A 22,070-nucleotide genomic window follows, 5' to 3' on the forward strand; every position below is an offset into this window, starting at 1 on the left:
TGTGATTCACATCTATTCTTCAAGTTTTATCCTAAAACAACAACAATAAAATTACATTTATAGAGCGCCTTTCACGTCGGGAGGACGTCCCAAAGCGCTGAACAGTCAAGTGTTGGGGCCCGAGCATGGGGGCGGGGTTGGGGTGGGGGGTGGTGGTGTAGGGGCGAGGGAAGGCGATGAGGTGGGAGGGAGACCAAAGGCATGGTCGAAGAGAAAGGTCTTGAGATCGGCCTTGAAGGAGGCAAGGGAGGAAGCGAGGTGAAGGGACTGTGGGATGGAGTTCCAGAGTTCAAAAATTCCTATATTGATTTTTCCATGAACCATCTGCACCTCTGAGGCATGGGTCCATTCTTAGCTAGAGTACAATCAGTAACGTTTTTAGCACAATAGAGTGTCATTGATTTTCAATAAGCTGATTTAACAAAATGTTAAATCGACAGAATGTGTCTGTGGCTACAATCTTCTCTATAATAAAATAATTTGTCAACAATGTGTCCTTGATCATTAAATATAAAGCATCCAAGATATTAAATGTTCCACTGTCTCATGTAGATTGTAGTACCCTGGTTCAACAGTTCAAAAGCAAAACAATAAAGGCTAAAATCTGGATTCTGAACATCAGTCCCCAAGTAAGGAGGAAAACCTTCAAAAATTACCAACTTTGAAGAGAATTCAAAAAGTTCAAAAGGTTTTCACACTCACAACCAAAGACTAACATTGAACCAAACTATCTTCTGGTATAATCGAGGTAGTGCAACAACAACAAAATTACATTTGTATAGCGCCTGTCATGATGGGAGGACATCCCAAGGCACTAGACAATCAATGTTTCGGACCCGAGCTGGGGGTCGGGATCAGGGATGGTGGAGGGCAGGGGGGTAAGGAGGATGATACGCATGGTCAAAGATGAGGGTCTTGAGACTGGTCTTGAAGGAGGTAAGGGAGGGGGTGAGGCAGAGGGACTGCGGAATGGAGTTCCAGAGTGGGGCCAAAGTGGCTGAAGGATCGCTCACCAATGGTGGGGTGGGTGAGGCGGGGGACGTGAAGCAGGATGGAGCCGGCTGAGCGGAAGGAGCGGGCAGATTGGTCGGGGGTTAGGAGGTCACAGAGGTAGGGGGCGCGAGGCCATGGAGGGCTTTGAAAGTGAGGACCAGGATCTTGAACTGTATCCACTGTGTGATGGGAAGCCATTGGAGTCGGACGAAGATGGGGGTGATAGGGTCGCGGAGGGTGCGGGAGAGGACACGGGCAGCAGAGTTCTGGATGATCTGCAGCCTGCGGAGGGAGGAGTTGGGGAGGCCGACAAGCAGGGAGTTTGCATCTTCGAGCCTCGATGTAATGAATGCGTATATGAGGGTTTCGGTGGCCTGTGGTGTGAGACCATGGTGAAGCCAGGCAATGTTGTGGAGGTGGGGGAAGGCAAAGCGGGTCATGGCATGGATGTGGGGTAGACAAGATAGTTGAGGGTCAAACAAGACCCCAAAGTTGCGGACTGGCTTAGTAAGGTGGAGTGTGCAACCATGGATGGTGATGCTGTCAGCGCCTGAGGCCCATTGTTACAGGATTGAGCTATGAGGATGAAACCAATTGGACTGAATGATGTTCATCATCTAAAACTCTAGTGAGCTTATTTACAGAGAGAGCAGAATGCTAACCTTCTTACAGGTGTGAGAAAATAAAGTGGGCTAAACATCTGGAAGCACAAAGGGATTCACAACATTTAAGTCAGCTTTTACGATAAATCACATGCAGAGCAAAATCTGACAGTATCTGTTCTAGATTAGCTATCTTGCGATGACTCCAATAAATTTCCCCAGACCAATTTGTTGCAACTCTAAATAAACTGACTTGCGCTCCTGGACGCTACCCCGTGTGAAAGGCACTATCTAAATGCAAGTTGTTGTTGTTGACTCTGGTTTAGAAATAACAAGTGCAGATTGTCTCAGATAGGTAGTGTGATATCCAACATGTTGAGGCACTATCACACTGTACCTAGGCAATGGTGGGAGAGAAGTTAAATTCCACATTCAACTATGTTTGAAAACTCAGCACAGCTGCTGTGCAGAGCCAAACAAAGTTGTCTCTCCACAAAGGGAAATCCAAAAGCAGAGTTCTCCGTGAGGCAAGTACCAAATCACCCACTAACAATCTCACTTACAGGTTGATCGAGGCCTGAGGGAGACCAGAGGAACTGCAGAGCAAATAGTAGGATTTCACATCTCACAAACATTTCTCCAGCCTTTTCCTTTTTAGAGATCATTTAGATATTTATATCTTTATGCAGACTTACGCACTGACAAGTCTTGTTCTGTGAATGGGCTGATCTACACCATGTGGAGCAGAAGATTGGCTGACCGACTGACGGATTGCATATGGGTGAGAACCCCAAGTTGAAGACTGGGAGAGGAATCTGGTTTGGTTTTGGAGGAAGCTTGGCTTGCAATGAGTGGAACCTTTTGACAAAAAAAAGCACAGTTCAGAATCTGTGCCCATTCCTATCCTATCTATTTCCACTTGGATGCAGTAGACCGGAGACATAGACTAACATAGATATTTTCTAGTCCACCTGGTGTGCTGTAGACAAGAGCTACTCACAGACAGGTAAAGACTCAAAGAGCAATGCTCGATCCAGATAAAGCAGCTGAATGTTCAGCTCCCCCAGCCCAAATACTGTGCGATGCTATTTTTAAAAAAATTGAGATTGACACTGTACAGCAGTATGTGAATTTTTATAGCTGAAAGCATCACACAGTAAAATGTGTGGTTTTAAAGTACGTTAAGTGTGGTCTCAAAGGAAAACGTAATTTATACACACAGCGGCTGCAGCAGGACTTAGTCAAGAAAACCTGGTGTGAAGTGGTACAACGTGACCTCTCACAGATGGAGTAGGTTAGAGATTAGCACAGGATCTAGTATGTAAAAAAAGTAATACCATTATTGTGTAAGAATAATGTTAGTTAGTATAATACTATATGCCCTTTCTAAATAAATAACAAAGCTGCATTACTGGAAATTAACAAAACATTAACCAAACATTAATGAATGGTAGTCAATATAATTATTTACCAATTCTTAAAAATCAATACAAGATGCAAGACACTGCTGTATGTACTGTGTTGAAAATCAGTGTATTTGTAAATGTTAAGGTAAAGGGAAGCCTCCGTTACTTCAGAGATGCCTGGGTTTAAAATCATTTGATTAGATTTGGAGCAAGGATTTGAGGCATGAATAATAAAGTATCAACAGACATCCTAAGTCTCAGAACATAAAACTAGAGTAATTACAGTATGTCCTGCATTTAATCTTTCTAAGTGTAGGAAGTAGCAGGAACTAATGCAAACCTTCAATACTGTTGTTGTGCTGTACGAGCTAATGCAGAGTGAATCATTGTTACTGTTGAGATCTGTATCTATGTTTTTTAAATTGAGGAGCAAAATATTCTGACAAGAACTGTGATAATTAATCAAATGCTGCAACTTTCACTCCTTTAAAAGGAGCGGCACAGTGGTGAAGCAGATTTAAATGTTCAGTTATAGGGAAGGGCACGCAGAGGTCAGGCACCACTTTGATAGCATGGTGTTAAAATAACAACTTGCATTTATATATCGCTCTTCACACAAGGCAGTGTTTTGGAACGCTTAATGCCAAGCCAGGGGGAGGGAAGAGGTGATCAGAAGCACAAAGAGGGGCAAGGCAGAGGGATTGGGGCAAGACTTCCAAAACTTTAGGGTGGAGCAGCTGAAAATCCAACCGTTAATGTTGGAGCAGAGAGTATGAGGGACAAACAAGAGGCCAGAGCCAGCCAAGGGAGGCAGCAGATAGTGGAGTGGGGAAAAAGCAGGTCAGAAAGGTAGGGAGGTGCCAGGGCGTGAAGTGATTTGTAGACGAGTGAGACTGTTTCTTGAAAACATCGGACCAGGGAATCACCTCAAAAAATAAAATGTTAATTGTTTTTCATTTCAATTGCATTTAAAGATGTTGTATTTCATTTGAAAGCTTTTTAGAAATAGAATTTCGTCCTGCCCTGTTCTGCTTGCTACATCATGCAGATCAAATAGATTTGACCAGATCTTGTTTGTTCAATGGGCGGGAAACAAGTTTCAACATGTTGAGAAAGAGCAGCAAATACAAGCCAAGCAACTAGAGGAGGCAGAGAGGTTCCTGAATGCAGCTCTCTCCTTTTTAATTAATCGGATAACACAAGATTGTTAGCATGGGTAACAAGCCATCTTCAGCAGAGGTATATCCGAGTATAACTGAAAAGATTGAGCTTGCAGCGTTGACCTGCAAATAACTTCTTCCATGCTGCAGTGCAAGTTCTTTTACAGGTGTTTAGCACACAATGCTAGAACTTCATTTGTAGATTAAGATAATCCTAAATACTTGGTTTAACACAACAGCAAATTACATTTGTATAGCGCCTTTCATGTCGGGAGGACATCCACAGCAGTATTGCAATAGGCCCTTCTGTTACCAGCTTTTGAATCACCCATGTTAATATTTCCACTTGCTTCCTTTCTTCACCAGTAAAGCTAAACTTCTGTTTAATGCAGTGAACATAATCCTAACACAAGGCAAAACAGCTACTTTTGTTTCTACCTCGAGCTTTCATTTAAATGTATCTACTTCCTTATTCTTAAAATAATATGACCATACTAGAAATCAGAATACAAATATAAAAGCACTTGCTGCACTAAGTAAAGATACATATGGGGTACTTACTTAAAATTAAGAGCTGAGCCACTCGCAACCAGCACTCCCTCTGACTTGGATGCAATAGGTTTTGTTTAATCAAGCCAACCACTGCTCATAAATGGATTAGTTCCTGGTTGTAACTGAAACCTCAGGGACAATGTGCAGGTGACTCACAACAATTTTCTACATGAATCAGCAGAGGGTTTCACTGGATTAAGCAGCCAGTTGGCAAATATGTGATGAGCGACAGGTAGAAACTATCCACAAGGAACGCTTCCTGATTGTGTGGTTCAACTGTAGGTTTCCAGAAATAGATTCACAGCTTTGTTATCAGTTGATTACCATATTGATAAATAGCCTTGCAAAATGATTACGTCAATTGCTACTGGAAAAAAAAGAGATTTTTTTTATAGATAATGGGGAAATGACAATGAAGAAAAAACAAGTTCCGGAATTAGTTTGAAAATAGATTTATTTTCAATTTGCAACTGCACCCCCAAATTAAAATTCAGCAAGGGTTAACAATTCTGATAGCTATTGAGTTACCTCTGCCAGCAAGTGCAAGTGTAATCGTGCAGTGCAGACAGTACTCGGCTTGGTTGTGGTGTCCATGGTTCAGTAGCCTGTTGACATTCGTTGTACAGGTTTACATCACTATTCTTGATAATATACATATTCTTTAAAAATAGTGCATTTCTGTGCTCATTAAGGCAAGGATCTGAATGCTAAATAACACACTATTCTGGGCACCTTCTTGAATGTAAAGATTCCCTCTCATGAAGAAACCTTAAGGGGAAGAAGAGCACGTTACCAACTAATATTTGCCATTTTCTATGAATTATCTCTGCAGGGAAGCTCAAGCACATTTACCTGGGTACATTATAAAGCTATCAAAGGAAGTAGGTTGCTTGCATCTCAAACAGATGCTGGAACATTTCAGTGGCAGGGCCAGTTTCAGTACATTTCTCGCGGAAGTGCAGTCAGTGCTTACCAGGGCTGTAAGAAGAACTTTACAGCAGAACAGTGTATTTCAGAAAGCAAGAAAAAGGAAATAAAAGTAGTTAAAGGGGAAGAAATGTCCAAAGAAATTTTGTTTAAAGGTTTTCTAACACCCAACGCTATCAGAAATTAACATAGTTCTAACCTAATTTTGTCATTACTGAAATATTTTCAAGGATTGCAAGAGACTGCCATTTGAGAGTTTCCTTTCTTGGGCCAACACAGTGATGCCAGTTATGTGCATCCTTCATTGCAACCTGTCATTTCAAATCTGATAGCACTTTGGATTAGCTGGACCAAATCAGAGCTGCCTGACCACAGGAAAATGCAGTACAGGTTAGTAATATTCGCCAGTGAGCACAAACTAGTAACTAGAAAGGCTTACGCCCTTCACCCTTTAAGATGCAAAGGATTGGTGTTCAGCAAGGTTGAGCCCAAAATGGGCCGAAGAGCTTTCTTTAGCTGAACCTTTTTAAACCTTTTTTTCTGTTTCTTCATGAGCAATTTAACATAATTTGGAGCCAGCCAAATGGACCTGATGATTTTTTCCAGTTTTATTTTCCTGTATAAATTCTTCCAGTTAAAAACTTCAAGGAACAATTTTTGACGAGGAGAAAATAATTAGGTGGATTTAAAAGACATAATAGTGTCCCAACTTTCAAGCAGTGGCAGCTGTGGGGATTAAGGTCAACATACTTGCATGATCAATCCCAACGCACAACAGAGCATGGGCCTCGGCAGGAACATTTATTAGATTGTTAACCAGTCATTCTGCATAGTGAGAACCATTGCAACAAATTACAGTGTGGAGACTGTAGCTGGATTCATCCCTTCACTAGTTTGGAAAACAGCAGACCACAGAATTGACCACAGAAAAATAGGAGTTTCAAGTTAAAAAACTGAGAGGGACTGAAATCTGATTTCAACTTCACAAACTTATGTAATAAAGCATCTTTATATGAAAGCAGGTAGTCAATTCTGGTTTTGTTTGGTGGGTCACAAACATATGATTGTGTTAAGTTTTTAAAAAAAACCTGAAAGGATTTAGCATGCAGTTAACAGATGATAGAACTAATCCAGGTAAAAAACGAGAAAACTTTCTAACTCTGAAGTGCAAACCAATAACCAAAGCAAAACATTTGGAAACATTAACTGCACTTTGTTGTAAGAATGGTTGGAGACGTAGTTTTGTGATATGGAAGACACCTATTGAAAAGGTTAGATGCTCCAGTAGAACATTTTTCTTCCCCATTAAACAGAATCTTTACAGCATATGAGTTGCCATAACAAGCAAAGTAAACACCACAACCATTATAGCTTTTTCTTNAAAAAATCTGGAAATGGTGCTTAAATTTGGCAAGGTGTAATACTGCACCTTCTCATTCACTTTTCATTTCTTGGCCTTACTAATGGCGTTAAATCTATTTCAGTCTTCAACATTGTAGAAAATTCCTTTGTAAGCAGTTCGTGCAAAAGGATTCCGTCATGAGAATATATCCAACTGTTCCCAGTCCAATCATATCGCTTAGGTCCACTGAGAAGAAAACCAAAACATTTTAATGAAAATCAAAGTACACTTCCATTCCCCACCAACATGGAAGATTCAATAAAAGTTGATAGAAAATATATCTAGTATTGTAACAAAGCCCATGTATACTGCTGGAAGCAAAGGGAGATTGCTGTCAGCAATAGAGCAGGAGAGTGAAATTAGATCAGGTGGCTGGCTCATGTGGAGAAAAACGGCAGTGCAGACAGTGGATTGTTTCTGAACTGAAACATATTGCAAGTATGATCCTAAGAAAAAGTTTAGATTATGCTGTCAACCTACTGTTAAGCTACATAAGACTTGCTGTCACAAATTGAATGAAATTTGACAGGCTGTCTGCAGACTGCTGATGAAGATCTCAAAGGCCCAACACCTCTGTACTGTTGAGTTTAAGAACTACTGTGATCAATGCTTTCACATCTTCAGTGAGACAGTAATTTTAAATTCAATACATGTAGGTACCCTAACTGGGTTAAAATTTGATGTATTTAAGAACGTTATGGCAGAAAGTGTCATGCTCAAAGATCTGATCAAGGGACAATATTTGCTCTGAATTGTTGTTTATTGGGATCAGAGATCAAAGAAAAGCTGTGAGGATATATAACAGCATTCTACACTACTTCAGAGTATCAGTAACTTTGTTGGAGGTCTAAGCCTTCAAGGTCTTCACTCGGCATCCAACCCAGTCCTTGTAAAGAGCTTCGAGACCTTGCCCTATGTGAAGTATGCCTCATATAAATGCAAGTTGTTGTTGTAAGCCTCCTCCTTTGGTTTGTGGAGTCCTGTATCTTAGAGCACTCGCCTCGCAAGCGAGAGGACCTGGGTTCGATTCCCGGCAGGGCGAAACATTGGACAAGTTTCCTTACTCCACATGCCTCTGTTTACCTAGCAGTAAGTAGGAACCCGGTTGTTAGTTGATTGGTGGATCGCTTTTCTGGGGGTAATAATTCCTTCAATATAAATAAAAATAATTTGGTCACTTAATCCACGACTGTTCGTGGGACACTGCTGTGCGCAATTGGCTGCTGCATTTCGCCCACACAATATAGTCAATTCACTATACAGTACATCCTGTGAAGCATTTTGAAACGTCTCGAAGACGTGATAAGGCGCTATATCAAATGCAAGGAATATTACAATTGAACAAATACAGTAATATCACTGCTGCAAGAATTTCATTTCAGCAACAAATTCTGTCTTGTTTGTTTACTTTTTCTATGTAAATCTCTTAGTTTTACAATGAGTTCACCTATGTTATTTACACCGACCTTTGTATTTATTTTTTCTCTAAAGATTTGGTTCAATTGACTAAACTTGTCAAGAGAGTAACAGCAACATATCCAAATTAAAACAAAGCACAGCAAAGCTTATGTTGTAATACATTAAGGATCACATTTTTGTAATCCTGATAAATGTATTAGGTTGAGACACCTGAAAGAAGGGTGTAGTTCATAATGGACATGATCTATTTGCTTCTTTGATTTTTACTGGAATCTGAGGACCTCCCAAATCTAAAGTGCAGACAGATTTTAGAGTTTTTTTTGAGGAGTAAAACCTTCTAAAATCTGCCTGCACTTTAGATTCTAAAGCACACCTTTTTTATTCAGAAAAATAAGCAGTACTTATCCTTTACAGTCAAGATTCTATTACTAAACATTTCAGATTTTGTCTGTTCATCCTTCTTTTGGTTCATCCCTCCCTTGTTCCTCTGAAAGTCTCACTCTGACTTTCTTCTTCTCTCTTTGTATTTCTGTTTTGATCTCTCTCCATTGATAATTGTACACTGTCCGCATAACATCTTAACAATAGCATAGGGTGTCATACTTAGTAAAGTGTCAAACTCCATCATCATACTTTCCTCAAAGTTTTGCACAAGTAATTATCAGTGTGAATCGGTGGGCACAACTTTCAATATGGACTTTCATTCTACGCACCTGGTGGGAGATGATAACCAGATTTGTCGGTTTGGAGTCTGTTTATTAATCACGTACGTCCCCAAGTCTCGGCCCAGGTTTACTGTTAGCACTCCGCTCTAAAAAAGGAAAAGTAGTAACCAGAGAAATTGATCTTTTGTGATTGAAATTCTAATAAAACATTCTCCAACATATAGTAACCTTGAATATAAAACAAAATGTTTCTTATATCTGTATGATCTGTATGAATCTAAGCTTTTGAAGTGGCATGACTGTCTTACAACTGTTTGGGAAATAAACAAGAATGTGCCGAAGAAGAGAAAAGAAATCCTAACAATCTGTTGTTAGGATGTGGGACATATAGTCAAGTCTACTGAGACTGCATCAGCATTCAAAAGATAAAAGGACAAGCACTGAATGGTAAAACATATTAAGTGATATGGGGATATGCTTAAAATGGGATTACTAATAAAGGGTTAGGGGGAGCAATGATGGTGTAATGATAGAACTGCAGTTTGCAGACTTGCAGCTTGTTCAAATCCTAGCTGAGTTTTCTAATCTCAGTCAGTGCTAAACAGGGAAGCTAATTTGGCCTTGGTCTTCTCAGCATCATGGAGGGGGGAAATCATAGAACATTCGGGCTCCCCCCAACAGCACCCTTTACTGGTAATATGCCAGCGAGGCAGCCAGGTGAGGAGAAGTCCAGCGTGGCTCTGATGCCTTTTATATTTGAGTGTCATACTGGTACTCACTGCCAAGGTTACATATTTACAATTGCCCCTTTGGCAGGATACCAGAGAGCAATCAGTTCCATCGAACTGCACCCTCGGAGAGGCAGGTGGTAAAAGGGAAAAAAAAAGAAAAATAATTGGACACAATAGGTTTTTGAAATCAGTAAATGGATTGACAACGATATAAGTATTAGTGACACAGACATGATGGGCTAAATAGTCTACTTCTTCCTGAGAATTTCTGTTTCTATGCATTTAACTTAACTTGCCAGTAATCAACACAGGTTCATGAGGAAACTGATTTGCATTGTGCTGTCTTGTTACATTAACTCAAATGTTTAACAGCTATCCTTTTAAATATGTTACAAAGAAGAGGCATTTACACAAAACTGTCAATTCAGATTATCTGTAAATAGCTGACATGAATTTGAATGCCCTGTACAATACCAGGGAAAATAGCCTTGTGTGACATGCTTTGCGATTTTCTGCCCGACTCGATTTCATTGTGTAACTACTGGGAATACACAACAATTTGTGTACGTTTCTCAATAAGTTTGTTCCAATAAATTCCATTGTAAAAAAACTGCCACAAGTTTTGTTTCAGTTTGTTTCTGTTGATATTTTGAATGTTGGGACATTTTTGTTCAAAGAATCAGAGCTGACAACATCATCAGGAAAAGAGCTTTGAAGATTTACTGAAATGACACTGTGAAGGGGTTGAATTACCATCAGTGTACAGTGGATACAGTGATCAAGTTAGAGTACTTCAGAAGCATGTCATTTCAACTGTGGCTGAAATCCAAACGTAACCCCTTCAAGCCAATTATCCTGATGAAGTTGTCAGCAATGACTGTCAAATATACAAACAGTACTTTTGAAATAACAGAACTAAACAGAACAAAACTATGGTAAAGATAATCACATTCTTTAGCACTTGGATTTTGTCTGCCTCTATCAACACTACTTCTAAGACATGACTGTCAATCTGCATCCTACTAATTTGATTGGCTGCATTACATTTCAGAATTAAGTTATTTTACTTTCTAAGGACAAATTAGAACAAGATGGAGAAATTAGAAAATAAGTTACAATAAAAATTGAATGAGCAGAAAATAAATTACAATACAAAGTATTGTGGCGTTATGTACTTGTGAATATATTCTTAAAACGTTTCACTTTTACTTGTGGATATTATTGGGTTATCTTTAAATTTCTTTATCTTTAATTCTTTATTTCTACATCCCACCTGAAGACTTACATCTTTGACTGCGCTGATGTTCATCTCCCCCTTCCCCCTTGTTCCGCGTCCAAACTTGATACTATGTGCCATACCTTGGCACTAACTTGAATGGTTATATGTATTGCAAGTTGTTATTGTTGGGTCTGGCATTACGTAATAAGACACTTCTAATGTTTTGTGTACCTTTATTACTGTATACAGAATATAACAAAGGTATAAATTATCAACTAAAATAGTCTAATTCTGTGATGTTGTGATTAGACACATTGCCGTATCTTTGCAACAATTACTGAACCATCAGAAAACCTGAATGTGTCAATCCTTTAGATTAGTTACAAGTCAGAGATGCATTAACAAAGCTCTGTTGTAGGACATTGTAAAGCAGGAATCACAGCCTTAGAGACAGTCGTTGTGTTTTACTAACTAAATGGATGACAAACATTGATATCCCAAAGGTACAGCAAAATCCTTACTAATAATAATAATCCTTGCATTGGATATAGCGCTTTTCACATCTTCTAGACATCTCAAAGTGTTTCACAGAATATACTATAACGTGAATTGTAGTGCTACCCATATTCAGAAACTCTTGGATCGACTTCAAATTACTTTCCAGCAGAGCCTCCCTGTGCTCATCTATTCAGATAATTATATGAATGAAAGCTACAGAATTTGACATTGTGTTGCAACCTCGTGCAACAATCTCTAAGACTGCAGAAGTAATTTCTGATTTTAAAAAACATAAGATGTGACTGAACGACTTTACACAACAAGCCCAACAGCTGTGTTTTTCTCGCCACAAAGTATCGGGGTTTAATATTGTGGCAGAGCTCCAGTAATGAGAAATAGTCAGCTTTAATTTGTGAGGCTTGAAAGGGCACTATTAGATTGCCCCATTCCTTCTTTCTGTGGATCACTGTGATTATTTGTGTTGAAAAATCTGGGTATTAAATAAAGCATCAACCAGGCAGTGTGGAAATATTAATACAATATGCCAGAGCGGAGAGTGGTACACATTCCATCATCCCACTCTAAGCAGCAGATTTTTGGTGTGTTGCCACAGAGCTTTTACTTAGTGCTCCCCAATAGGAGCAAAGGAAAACTAAATCTGAGGCATAGTGATTGACATGCGCAACACTCAATGTACAGCTGAAGAATGATCTTAGTAGCGACCTCAGAGTGTCAATAGCCCACCCTACAGGAATGTGGGCTCGCACATCCTCTACAACAACAACAAAATTACATTTATATAGCGCCTTTCATATCAGGAGGAGATCCCAAGGCGCTGGACAGACTGAGTTACAGACCCGAGCTGGGGGTCGGGGTGGGGGAGGGCAGAGGGGGAAGCAGGGAGATCAAAACCACAGTTGAAGAGGAGGGTCTTGAGGTGGGCCTTGAAGGTGGAGAGGGGGGGAGCGAGTCAGAGGGACTGCGGGATGGAGTTCCAGAGGGTGGGGCAGAGTGGCGGAAGGCCCACAGCCGATAGTGGGGTGAGCGAGGCGGGGCACTTGAAGCAGGACAGAGGCTGCTGAGCGGAGGGAGCGAACAGAATGGTAGGGGGTTAGGGGGTCGGAAAGATAGGGGGAGCAAGACCATGGAGGGCTTTGAAGGTGAGGACCAGGATCTTGGAACTGTAGCCCCTGTGTGATGGGAAGCCAGTGGAGTTGGGCAAGGATGAGGGTGATAAGGTCACGGAGCCTAGTGCGGGCGAGGACACAGGCTGCAGAGTTCTGGATGATCTGCAGCCTGTGGAGGCAGGAGTCGGGGAAGTCGACAAGCAGTGAGTTTGCATAGTCGAGCCTCGATGTAATGAAGGCGTGTATGAGGGTTTTGGTGGCCTGTAGTGTGAGTCAGTGTCGGAGCCGGGCAACGTTGTGGAGGTGGGGGAAGGCAGAGCGGGTCATGGCACGGATGTGGGGTAGAAAGGATAGCTGAGGGTTGAACAAGATCCCAAGGTTGCGGACTGGCTTAGCAAGATGGAGTGTGCAACCATGGATGGTGATGCTGTCAGCACCTGAGGTGAGGAGGCGCTGACGGGAGCCAATCAGGAGAGCCTCGGAGTAGAAGATGAATTTTATATCCCTCTGGATTTAAAACATTTTTCAACAACAACTTGCATCTAAATAGCACCCCTCACGCAAGGAAGCATCTCAGAGTGCTCAAGTGCTATTTCTTCAGTGAAAGTAGTGCAATTCTTTTTGTTGGCCTCTTTTTCTCTTCCTCTCAGCTGTGAGAGGATGAGGTCATTGTTTACCTCACTAGTAATGCTGGTCTTACCTGACTGGATGAAGGTGCAGAAATTCGGCAGAGACACTCTTACCAAATTCTTCCTGTCCTGGCCCCCATTCAGCAAAAGACTGGCACCTCAACAGGTACATCTTTGACCGTGCTTTCTGTCATCTTTTCCCCTCCCCACCTCGGGTGCACAGCCAACAATGTGAAGCGCTTTGAAACATCCTCCAAATGTGAAAGGCATTATATAAATTGCATTATACCTTAGCAGCATGGGGCCAACTGAGCTAGAGTCTTTTTCTCTGATTAGCATACAACACAGCATTTTGCAACATTGTGCAATTGGTAGCATAATTAGTAAACAATTCTAGTGTTTTTGAGTATTTTCTCCAAGTTTAAAAGCTATGTAAAACAGCACTGCAGTGGTGGGAGCAGTATTATAGCTGTTGCTGACATGATCTTACACTGGGGGCACTATTCGTGAGTATTAAATGGACAGTTTATTTTTGACTTGGGTGAGAAAAGAAGGAAAATAATTCAAATGAAAATAACAAATGACAGTCACACACATTCAATATTTCACGGGAATATTTCCATAAAACAAAATAACAGAAAAATGAAGTTACCCCAAATGTTACGTCATAATCTTTTGGAACAAAAGGCCGATCTGCAAGATCTTCAAAGAACTCAGCTAACGCATCTAATGTTTCTTCTGCTAGTTTTTCATAGCTGGCGTCATCCAGCACTCTGTGAACAAGCAGAATAATTCTTTAATCTCATCAGCATGGTTAGCTCTATGAGAACTCTAAGCATTTTCTATCATTTGCAATAACGTAGATGAAGTTTGTTTCTTGCAGATGGAGTACAGAGTGTCCAAATTCCTGTTACCCCCTGTTACAGAACAGCAATATGAGACTACAGGGAAGCTGAAACAAGCTGTCAGAGATGAATTTTGCCTTGTCACTCCATCCAAGGTACAAAAGATGTTGCACTGAACATGGCGAGGATCATTATCTGCCATGAAAATGATGGTACTCACACCGATTTAAACACTTGTACTGAATACATTGTTCTTCTAAATACAATTATCATCATCCTTCCACATGTTTCAGTTATTGGTCAGTGCACTGTAGAAAAAATACATGGGGTTAACAGATCTTTGTGGAGACCCTACATATTAAGATTGGAGTCATTTTTTCTCTTCTTGTTTTGCTTCCTTGCATGGGCATCCTCCTTCAATAAGGGTGAAAAGGGGGGGAGGGATTGAGAATGAGGCTCTTAGAAATGATGATCCATGATTTAAACCGCTCCAAATGGATGACACCTGTTGCTGCACTGCCATCAGCAACCTAACAAAATCCACGCAACACAACTAAGTAACTTAGAGCAATGGGTAGTTCAGTGATGTGACCTCACAATTCTCCGCAGGGGAAACGAGCATTCAACTGACTGCGCAAACAGATAATGAAGTCAAAAATGTTAATGAGGAAATTCCTGTTTTAATAATTATTTTAAAGTGTACTACATCTTAAAATGCCAATTTTGCCTGCCTTCCAGCATCTCTTTTAACTCATTCTGTGGCTCCCCCCATTCTGTCCACAGTTCATATGGAATCTCCTCAATAGTGTTTATAGTATGGTATGAAGTTACAGCATGAAAGCAGGGGGTCCTCAGCTATGATAGTCCTTGATCTCAAACCAAACAAAGGTGAGCTCCTCACAGATTATATGTCTACTCCCAAGTTGCCTTGGCCCCAAAGGTAACTGAAAAATATGAGTAAGTATGGAACTAGCTCCTTTATAACTAAGATAATAGAACAGTTCATTGAATAGACTAAAATGACCAATTCCACTTTTAATGAATTCCCTCAAGAGGAGCCAATGTTGCCATTATCTACAGCCCACCCTGTTTTCAGTCACCGGTAGAAGTTCTTGGGGCTAACTCCTACTTTCAAGCTCTCAGTTATTGCTACAGCCAACCTGTGCTTTTAAACAGCGTCTAATTTATACAGAGATTTTCAATTGTATGGTGTCAGGTAGCAGCAGGTATTAAAATCAAGATGTACCAGAAAACATTCCTACCCTGCTGCTTCAAGTGACACCAATAAACACAATAAATTTAAACAGGTCCATACTGACTACAATTAATAACATATTTGATTCACAGATTATCTTTAAAAACATCCCAATGTCCAGAATCAATCAAATTCCCTCCATTACTTGTCTATCATTGCTAAGGTCATCCTCTAAATCATATGAGGAAGCAGGTGGAGAAATAATGGAACTACCTAAGTGAATTACAGATCGCTACATTTACTGAGACTGCAGTTATTATGAAAGATTTAGGACGTACTGTATAGACACAAAATAAATGCTTGGGTTGATTTTCAAATGAGAAGGTTAAATAGTGGCTTTCTGGGTTTTATTAGAGAACATGAAACTAAATTAAGTTAGTTTTGGCTACACACAGACTAGTTGAATACAACAGAATAATTGGTCAGTTTCGACTACCTGTTGATAATTCCATTTTGCCTCAAAGCGGAGGAATGAATTTTCTTTGACTGGATTTTCAACCTTGAGTGTAAATGCTGAAAACTCTACAAAACAGAAAACAAGGATAAATTGAAAATGCATGAGTGAAGGTAAAGCTTGAATACTAAATACCCATTACATATTCAGCATACAGTTCTTACATTTCCAACATTTGCATCAATAATAAGAAAATAATCTTTGCATTTCACTGGTGCTTGGGTGTCATGGACAACACACAATATCTTAGCATACCATAATAATGACTGTATATTTTGTGGGCAATTTAAATGCATAAAATAATTTGTAAAACAAACATGCAGTTCAAGTATTAAACATTACAATACAAACCCATTAAAAATGCAACAATTGTTCTCCGATGCAGCTTTACTCACGAATGAGGCAATATAAAAAACTGGCCAAATACCACAATTGGCTGCTGCATTTTGCCCACAAAATGTAGGCAATTCACTTTACAGTATATTGTGATGCACTTTGAGACGTCTCGAAAATGTGATAAGTCACTATATCAAATGCAAGGATTATTATTACTATTGCAGGGCTGGAAATATACCTTGTCTTTGTTCACAAAGTTTTAACCATAAGTTCACCATTCTAGTATTTAATACATGGGAATTGAGAAGAGCCTGAATGATGTGATCCTATAAAGTATATAAAATAATAAATGGGATACAGAAAGTAAACCCAAATCAAGAAGGTATACATTTATGGCTGTGAAGGGCAAGTTTATGATCAATGCCAAGAAGTATCTATTTTTAACATGAGCTGCAATGGGTTATCCTGAAGAGTGTTGGAGGACCAAAACTGGATTCAGTTAAGAAACAGTTTGATGCTGTAAAAGGAAGACATAGGAAGGAAAGGGTTAGTATACAGATTTTTTAAAGTTTTTTTTTGGACTGAAGGGCCCATTCTTGTAGTTTCTTGTTGTCATGTGAATTCCAGCAGATTGTAATTGAAAGATGAGATTAAAGCCAAGAATTAAACCAAGCTGTGTGGAAACTATTTGAATCAGTTACGTGACTTGCTGTTATGATGATGCATGTGGATGGATATGCCTTGATGTCCACAGGATTTCCTACAAAGTTGCAGAAAAAGTAACAGTATGCAAATACTCTTGGAAAAAAACAGCAATTTACAGGGAAACAGCAAATTATAAGGAATCTAGTCAAGAAGTAAAGAACAAAAAATATACTTTACAAGAAGTTTACCCATTTTGGGGAATTCAGCAATGACAAATGCTGTAACCTTGAAACAATTTTGTTTACCTTCTTTGCACAGAACTCAGAACAAATCAAAACATGGCAATGCTCAGAGGTTCTCTGGTGTGAGGGCCGGTGCTTTGGGTAAGTTGGAGCTCCCTCTGGTGGAACATCATGGATCAGTCTGCGAGACACTGTTTTTGGAGTTCACTCTCGTGAAATATTGTCATCTACTCAAAATACTGTCACTAGTTGCTAATGCAAACGATCTTTTCATTAGTTACCCATAGCAATTGGTGGAAAATAATATCCACCATTCACTAAAGATATATGAAAGCTAACTGTGGTGGAATTATTTAAGGTTGTGACACAATTTTTGAGGTGGTTTGGTATGTTCACTGGTATCTTTTTGGAGATGATTTCATTGCATTTTAAAATGTGTTTTCAGCTGACAATAGTAATCTTTATCAGTGCAGTTATCCCACATTTCAAGCGTAAACAATTAGGGAATCTAGTAGATGAAATAGTAATAATAATCCTTGCATCTGATATGTTGTTGAGACGTCTCAAATTGCTTCACAGAATATATTGTAAAATGTGCATTTTATGAAAGAAATACTATCAAATAGGAAAATTAGCCTGTCCGTCATTTTGAATTTTATAGGCGGCTACCACGATATTCAGAATAACATCACGTAGATGAGTTTTGGTGGTCCATATTTGAATACTCTATTTTCCCCCAAAGTGATTCTGCTTATTGTATACTAAAGAGTTTTCACCATTTAAAAATACATTTGGGGCTCCATTTAAAGTACAACATTTTTAAAAATAAGAATAAAAAAAGCTGTAAAAGCATGTCAATTAGCATCTGAATGAGAAAGATAGGCTAATGTAAAGACATGACCCTTTATTGGAGCAATGAAAGAAGTTCATAGGATAGAGGAGGGTAAGTAGGTACAGAACAAAATAAGCTGATTATGTATAGCATTGTTTTGTAGTATATCTTAAAGAGGAAGCTCTGACAGTCAGCACAGCTTCTTGTCATCTGCCGATTAACCTTCAAGTTGCTTCCACACTCCAGGTACTTGTGGCAGTGTTGTTGTGGATACAGGCAGAAACATACAACACCATTGTGTGGAGCAATGCAGTTGGATCCATTTTGCTCTGCAAAAGGTTTTAGATAATTATTTTTGTAATTGCTGCTACCAAAGAAATAAAAACAGAGGCGAGGAGATACGCTTGGATATTAGATGACCTCTGGGCTTGGATATTTTCCTGGTTCTGCTACCATTAATTTGGTATTGGGATTTGTAGAAATGAAATTTATGGACGACACCTCGAATAGCATGTTACAACTAATCACATTATATGTTTCCGCTCATGTTCAGAACTTCACCCATTATCCTCACATATTCTTATCCTCACATATCCGCAACAATTATATAAGTGGAGGTAACTCATTCTTGAGGCGGCAGGTGAACAAATAAAAGGGCCTAGGATACTGATACCAGAAAACGTGTTCACTTTATATTATTGGTTACTTCCAGAGACGTGCTTGTCACTGCACGCAAATTCCTAAGGTAACAATGGTATTAGTTAAGATCTCTAACTACATATAAATGGCACTTTGTGGTTATTGTGAAATGCTCCAATACGTGATAAACTACTGTATTAGGCAAAGGTGAGTGAGGCAAGTAAAAAGCATAATATTCTTGTACACGTGCGTAAAACAACTGAGAGTGGGGTGTAACAATAATATGTTTAAATATATTATTAAATTCATTGTTCAGGCCTGTGGAACCTGACGTTAATGTTGGCTGAGACTAAACAGGAAAGTAAGGGAGGGAAGAGTTGAATTTGAAGTTGGGAGGAGGGTGGGTAGAGAAAATGGTCAATATCCAGGAGGGAGGAGAAAAATGTTTAAGGACAAAATGTAGATGCTTGGCAAAGTGATCTCCCAATCTGTAACTGTTCTCACCAATGTAAAGGAGATGCACCATGGAAGGACCCCAGACAACAAAAACAAAATTACATTTATAGAGCACCTTTCGCATGGGGAGGGCAACAACAACAACAACTTGGATTTATATAGCGCCCTCCATGCCGGATGGCGTCTCAGAGCGTTTCACAGTAACAGATCCCGGGGCCGAGCCAGGGGGAGGGGGAGGAAGGTGACCAAAGGCGCGGTCGAAAAGAAATGTCTTCAGCAGAGACCTGAAAATAGGAAGAGAGGTGGCGAGGCGAAGGGAGTGAGGAAGGGAATCCCAGAACCTCGGGGCATAGTGGCTGAAGGCATGGCCGCCGAGGGTGGAGCAGAGGACTCGGGGGACAAGGAGGAGGCCAGACCTGGAGGAACGAACAAGGACGTCCCAAAGCGCTGAACAGTCAGGTGTCGGGGCCCGAGCATGGGAAAGGGGTGGTGTAGGGGTGAGGAAAAGCAGAGGTGGGAGACCAAAGGCACGATTGAAGAGACCGACCTTGAAGGAGGCACAGGGAGGAAGTGAGGCGAAGGGACCGTGGGATGGAGTTCCAGAGTGTGGGGGCAGAGAGGCTGAAAGCTCAGCTACTGATGGTAGGGCGGGTTGGGCGGGAGACATGGAGCAGGCCGGAGCCCGATGAACGGAGTGAGTGGGCAGGTTGGTAGGGAGTCAGCATATCAGAGAGATAGGAGGGGGCCAGGCCATGGATGGCCTTAAAAGTGAGGACGAGGACCTTGAACTCAATCCTCTGGGGGATGGGGAGCCAGTGGAGTCAGGGGAGGGTGGGAGTGATGGGGTCACGTGAGAGTACATGAGCTGCAGAGGTTTGGATGATCTGCAGTTTGTGAAGGGAAGAGTTCGGAAAGCCGATGAGGAGGGAGTTTCCGTAATTGAGCCTTGATGTGCTTTGGGGTACTGTTGGAGTCTAACCAACTAAAACCGCATAGCCATTGATATTGCTGTCTGGTAAGCTTTCTACTGTTTGTCCAGCTAGGACCATCCTTCCCATTAGGGCTTTGGCTTGCAGGGTTAACAGGAGCTGAGTGGTGGGATGACTCCCTGCCCCCAGTGACAGGTTTGCACTTCCAACAGCAACTTGCACTTATTTAGCAACCTCCAGGCCGGGCGGCGTCTCAGAGCGGAGCCCGAGGCCGAGCCAAGGGGAGGGGGAAGGTGACCGTAGGCGAGGTTGAAAAGGAAAGTCTTCAGGTGTGACCTAAAGATGGGGAAGGAGGGGATGAGGCGAGAGGGTTGAGGGAGGGAGTTCCAAAGTTTCAGGACGTGGTGTCTGAAGGCACGGCCGCTGATGGTGGAGCAGAGGATTCGGGGGACACGGAGGAGGTTGGACCCAGTAGAGCGGAGGCAGCGGGTACTGCTGAGGGGGGAGAGGAGGTTAGAGAGATGGGGGGTGCCAAGGAACGGAGGGATTTAAACACTAGAGGGAGGATCTTGAAGTTGATTGGCTCTGTGACAGGGAGCCAGTGGAGATCGGCAAGGACTGGGGTAATCGGGGTACGGTGTTTGGTGCGGGTGAGAATGCCGGATGGCAGAGCTTTGAATGAAACTTCCAGGTCCTGCCAATGAGCCAGGCTGGATAGTGCCCAGGAATACCGCACACCCACCGGCCTCAGGAACCGGACGATCAAGACCGTCACAGAGGGCTGCCTCTCGATTCTGACATCCCGTCGCCAAAACACGTCACCTTGGAGCCAGGTCAGCTGCAGGGAGACCCGGCTTACCGCCCCCCAGGACGATAATAATAATAATAATAATAATGATCTTCTGAGTTTTATTTGGCACCCTATCACGCTGTCTAGACGGCTCAAAGCGCTTCAAAGGATACAGAGCGCTTTGGGACTGTCTCCCGATGTGAATGCTACTGTACAGGTGCGACGCTGTATTATAAATGTGCAGTGAAGAGGACTGACTGACTGTATATTTTCCGGGTGAAGCGTGGCGGCCAATTTGCGCACAGCTGTGTCCCGCAGTGTACTGCCATGGAATGAGCGACTGACTTTATTTGGTGGATTGCCGGCCAGGCCCTCAGGAGAGAGACACTCCCTCCTCCTTCCGAGGAGCGCCATTGGGATGTTTAACATCCACCTGAACAGGTGGCAGGAGAAGCGTCACCAGTGTGTGCGTGTGTGTGCGTGTGTGGGCGGGACTGGAGGCCTGTGATTGACGTGGCCCCCAACCACTCAGGGAACCCGCCCTCCACAAACGGACCAATGGCAGCGCGGCGCGACCCGAGGTCAGGTTCGGTTAAGCAGCGCGCGCGGGGGGCGCGGGGGAGACGGTTGCGATCCTCTAACGGTCACAACGACTAATGGTGATGGCGGCGACGGCGGCAATGGCGCCTCCTCCCCCCCCCCCCAGCATTCACTGCCCGATTGTGAAAGAGCTGCCACTACACACACTGACACACACACACACACACAGCTGCACTCACCGTTTGGAAAGCGACTCGGGCCGGCAAGGAACGGACGGACGTCACCCGACCCGCCGCTGTTGCTGTCCAGCGACATGCGAGGTCCCGGAGGCAGCGGCCGAGGAAGCCCGACATGGTCGCCGGGGAGACGAGTGGTCACCTCAGCCGGCGCCGGAAACCTGCGCGCGCAACCGCGGTCATCGACTCCGCGCCCTGCGCACCGCATGGGTGATGACGCTCCTCCTCCTCCCCCCCCCGGGGGGCGGGGCTGAGGTGATTGGGGTTCCCTTGGAGCTGAACTGGCACCAAAGTGACAGGTCTGGCAATGGAATGCCGGGATCCAGCCAGCCCTCTGGTGGTCTCTCTAATAGTAATAATAATAATAATCCTTGCATTCGATATAGCGCTTTTCACGTCGGGAGGACGTCCCAAAGCGCTTCACAGAACACACTGTAAAGTGAATTGACTGTATATTTGTGGGCGAACGCGGCAGCCAATTGCGCACAGTAATGTCCCACAAACAGTCGTAGATTGAAAATGACCAATTTATTATTGTTTT

The 22,070-nt window shown here is 42.0% G+C and overlaps 2 protein-coding genes across 2 annotated transcripts in view; both read right to left on the reverse strand.

Annotated features, from left to right (window-relative positions):
* The window catches only part of tjp2a (tight junction protein 2a (zona occludens 2)), an 87,630-nt gene extending 82,842 nt beyond the window's left edge, over positions 1-4,788 (reverse strand). The window contains exon 1 of the mRNA XM_007892654.2: positions 4,723-4,788. The gene's annotated coding sequence lies outside the window, so the exon portion shown is untranslated. The remainder of the gene's footprint in view (positions 1-4,722) is intronic.
* A 369-nt stretch (positions 4,789-5,157) lies between these two features.
* Positions 5,158-21,700, reverse strand: fxn (frataxin). The gene is made up of 5 exons (XM_007892650.2): positions 21,533-21,700; positions 15,867-15,952; positions 13,983-14,103; positions 9,175-9,272; positions 5,158-7,228 (listed from the first exon to the last, which is right to left on the reverse strand). The coding sequence occupies exons 1-5, from the start codon at positions 21,644-21,646 to the stop codon at positions 7,078-7,080; spliced, it is 570 nt and encodes a 189-aa protein (XP_007890841.1). The 5' UTR covers positions 21,647-21,700; the 3' UTR covers positions 5,158-7,077.
* Between the last annotated feature and the right edge of the window lie 370 nt (positions 21,701-22,070).

Source organism: Callorhinchus milii, unplaced genomic scaffold (genome assembly GCF_018977255.1).
Source record: "Callorhinchus milii isolate IMCB2004 unplaced genomic scaffold, IMCB_Cmil_1.0 Scaffold1, whole genome shotgun sequence".
NCBI lineage: Eukaryota > Metazoa > Chordata > Chondrichthyes > Chimaeriformes > Callorhinchidae > Callorhinchus > Callorhinchus milii.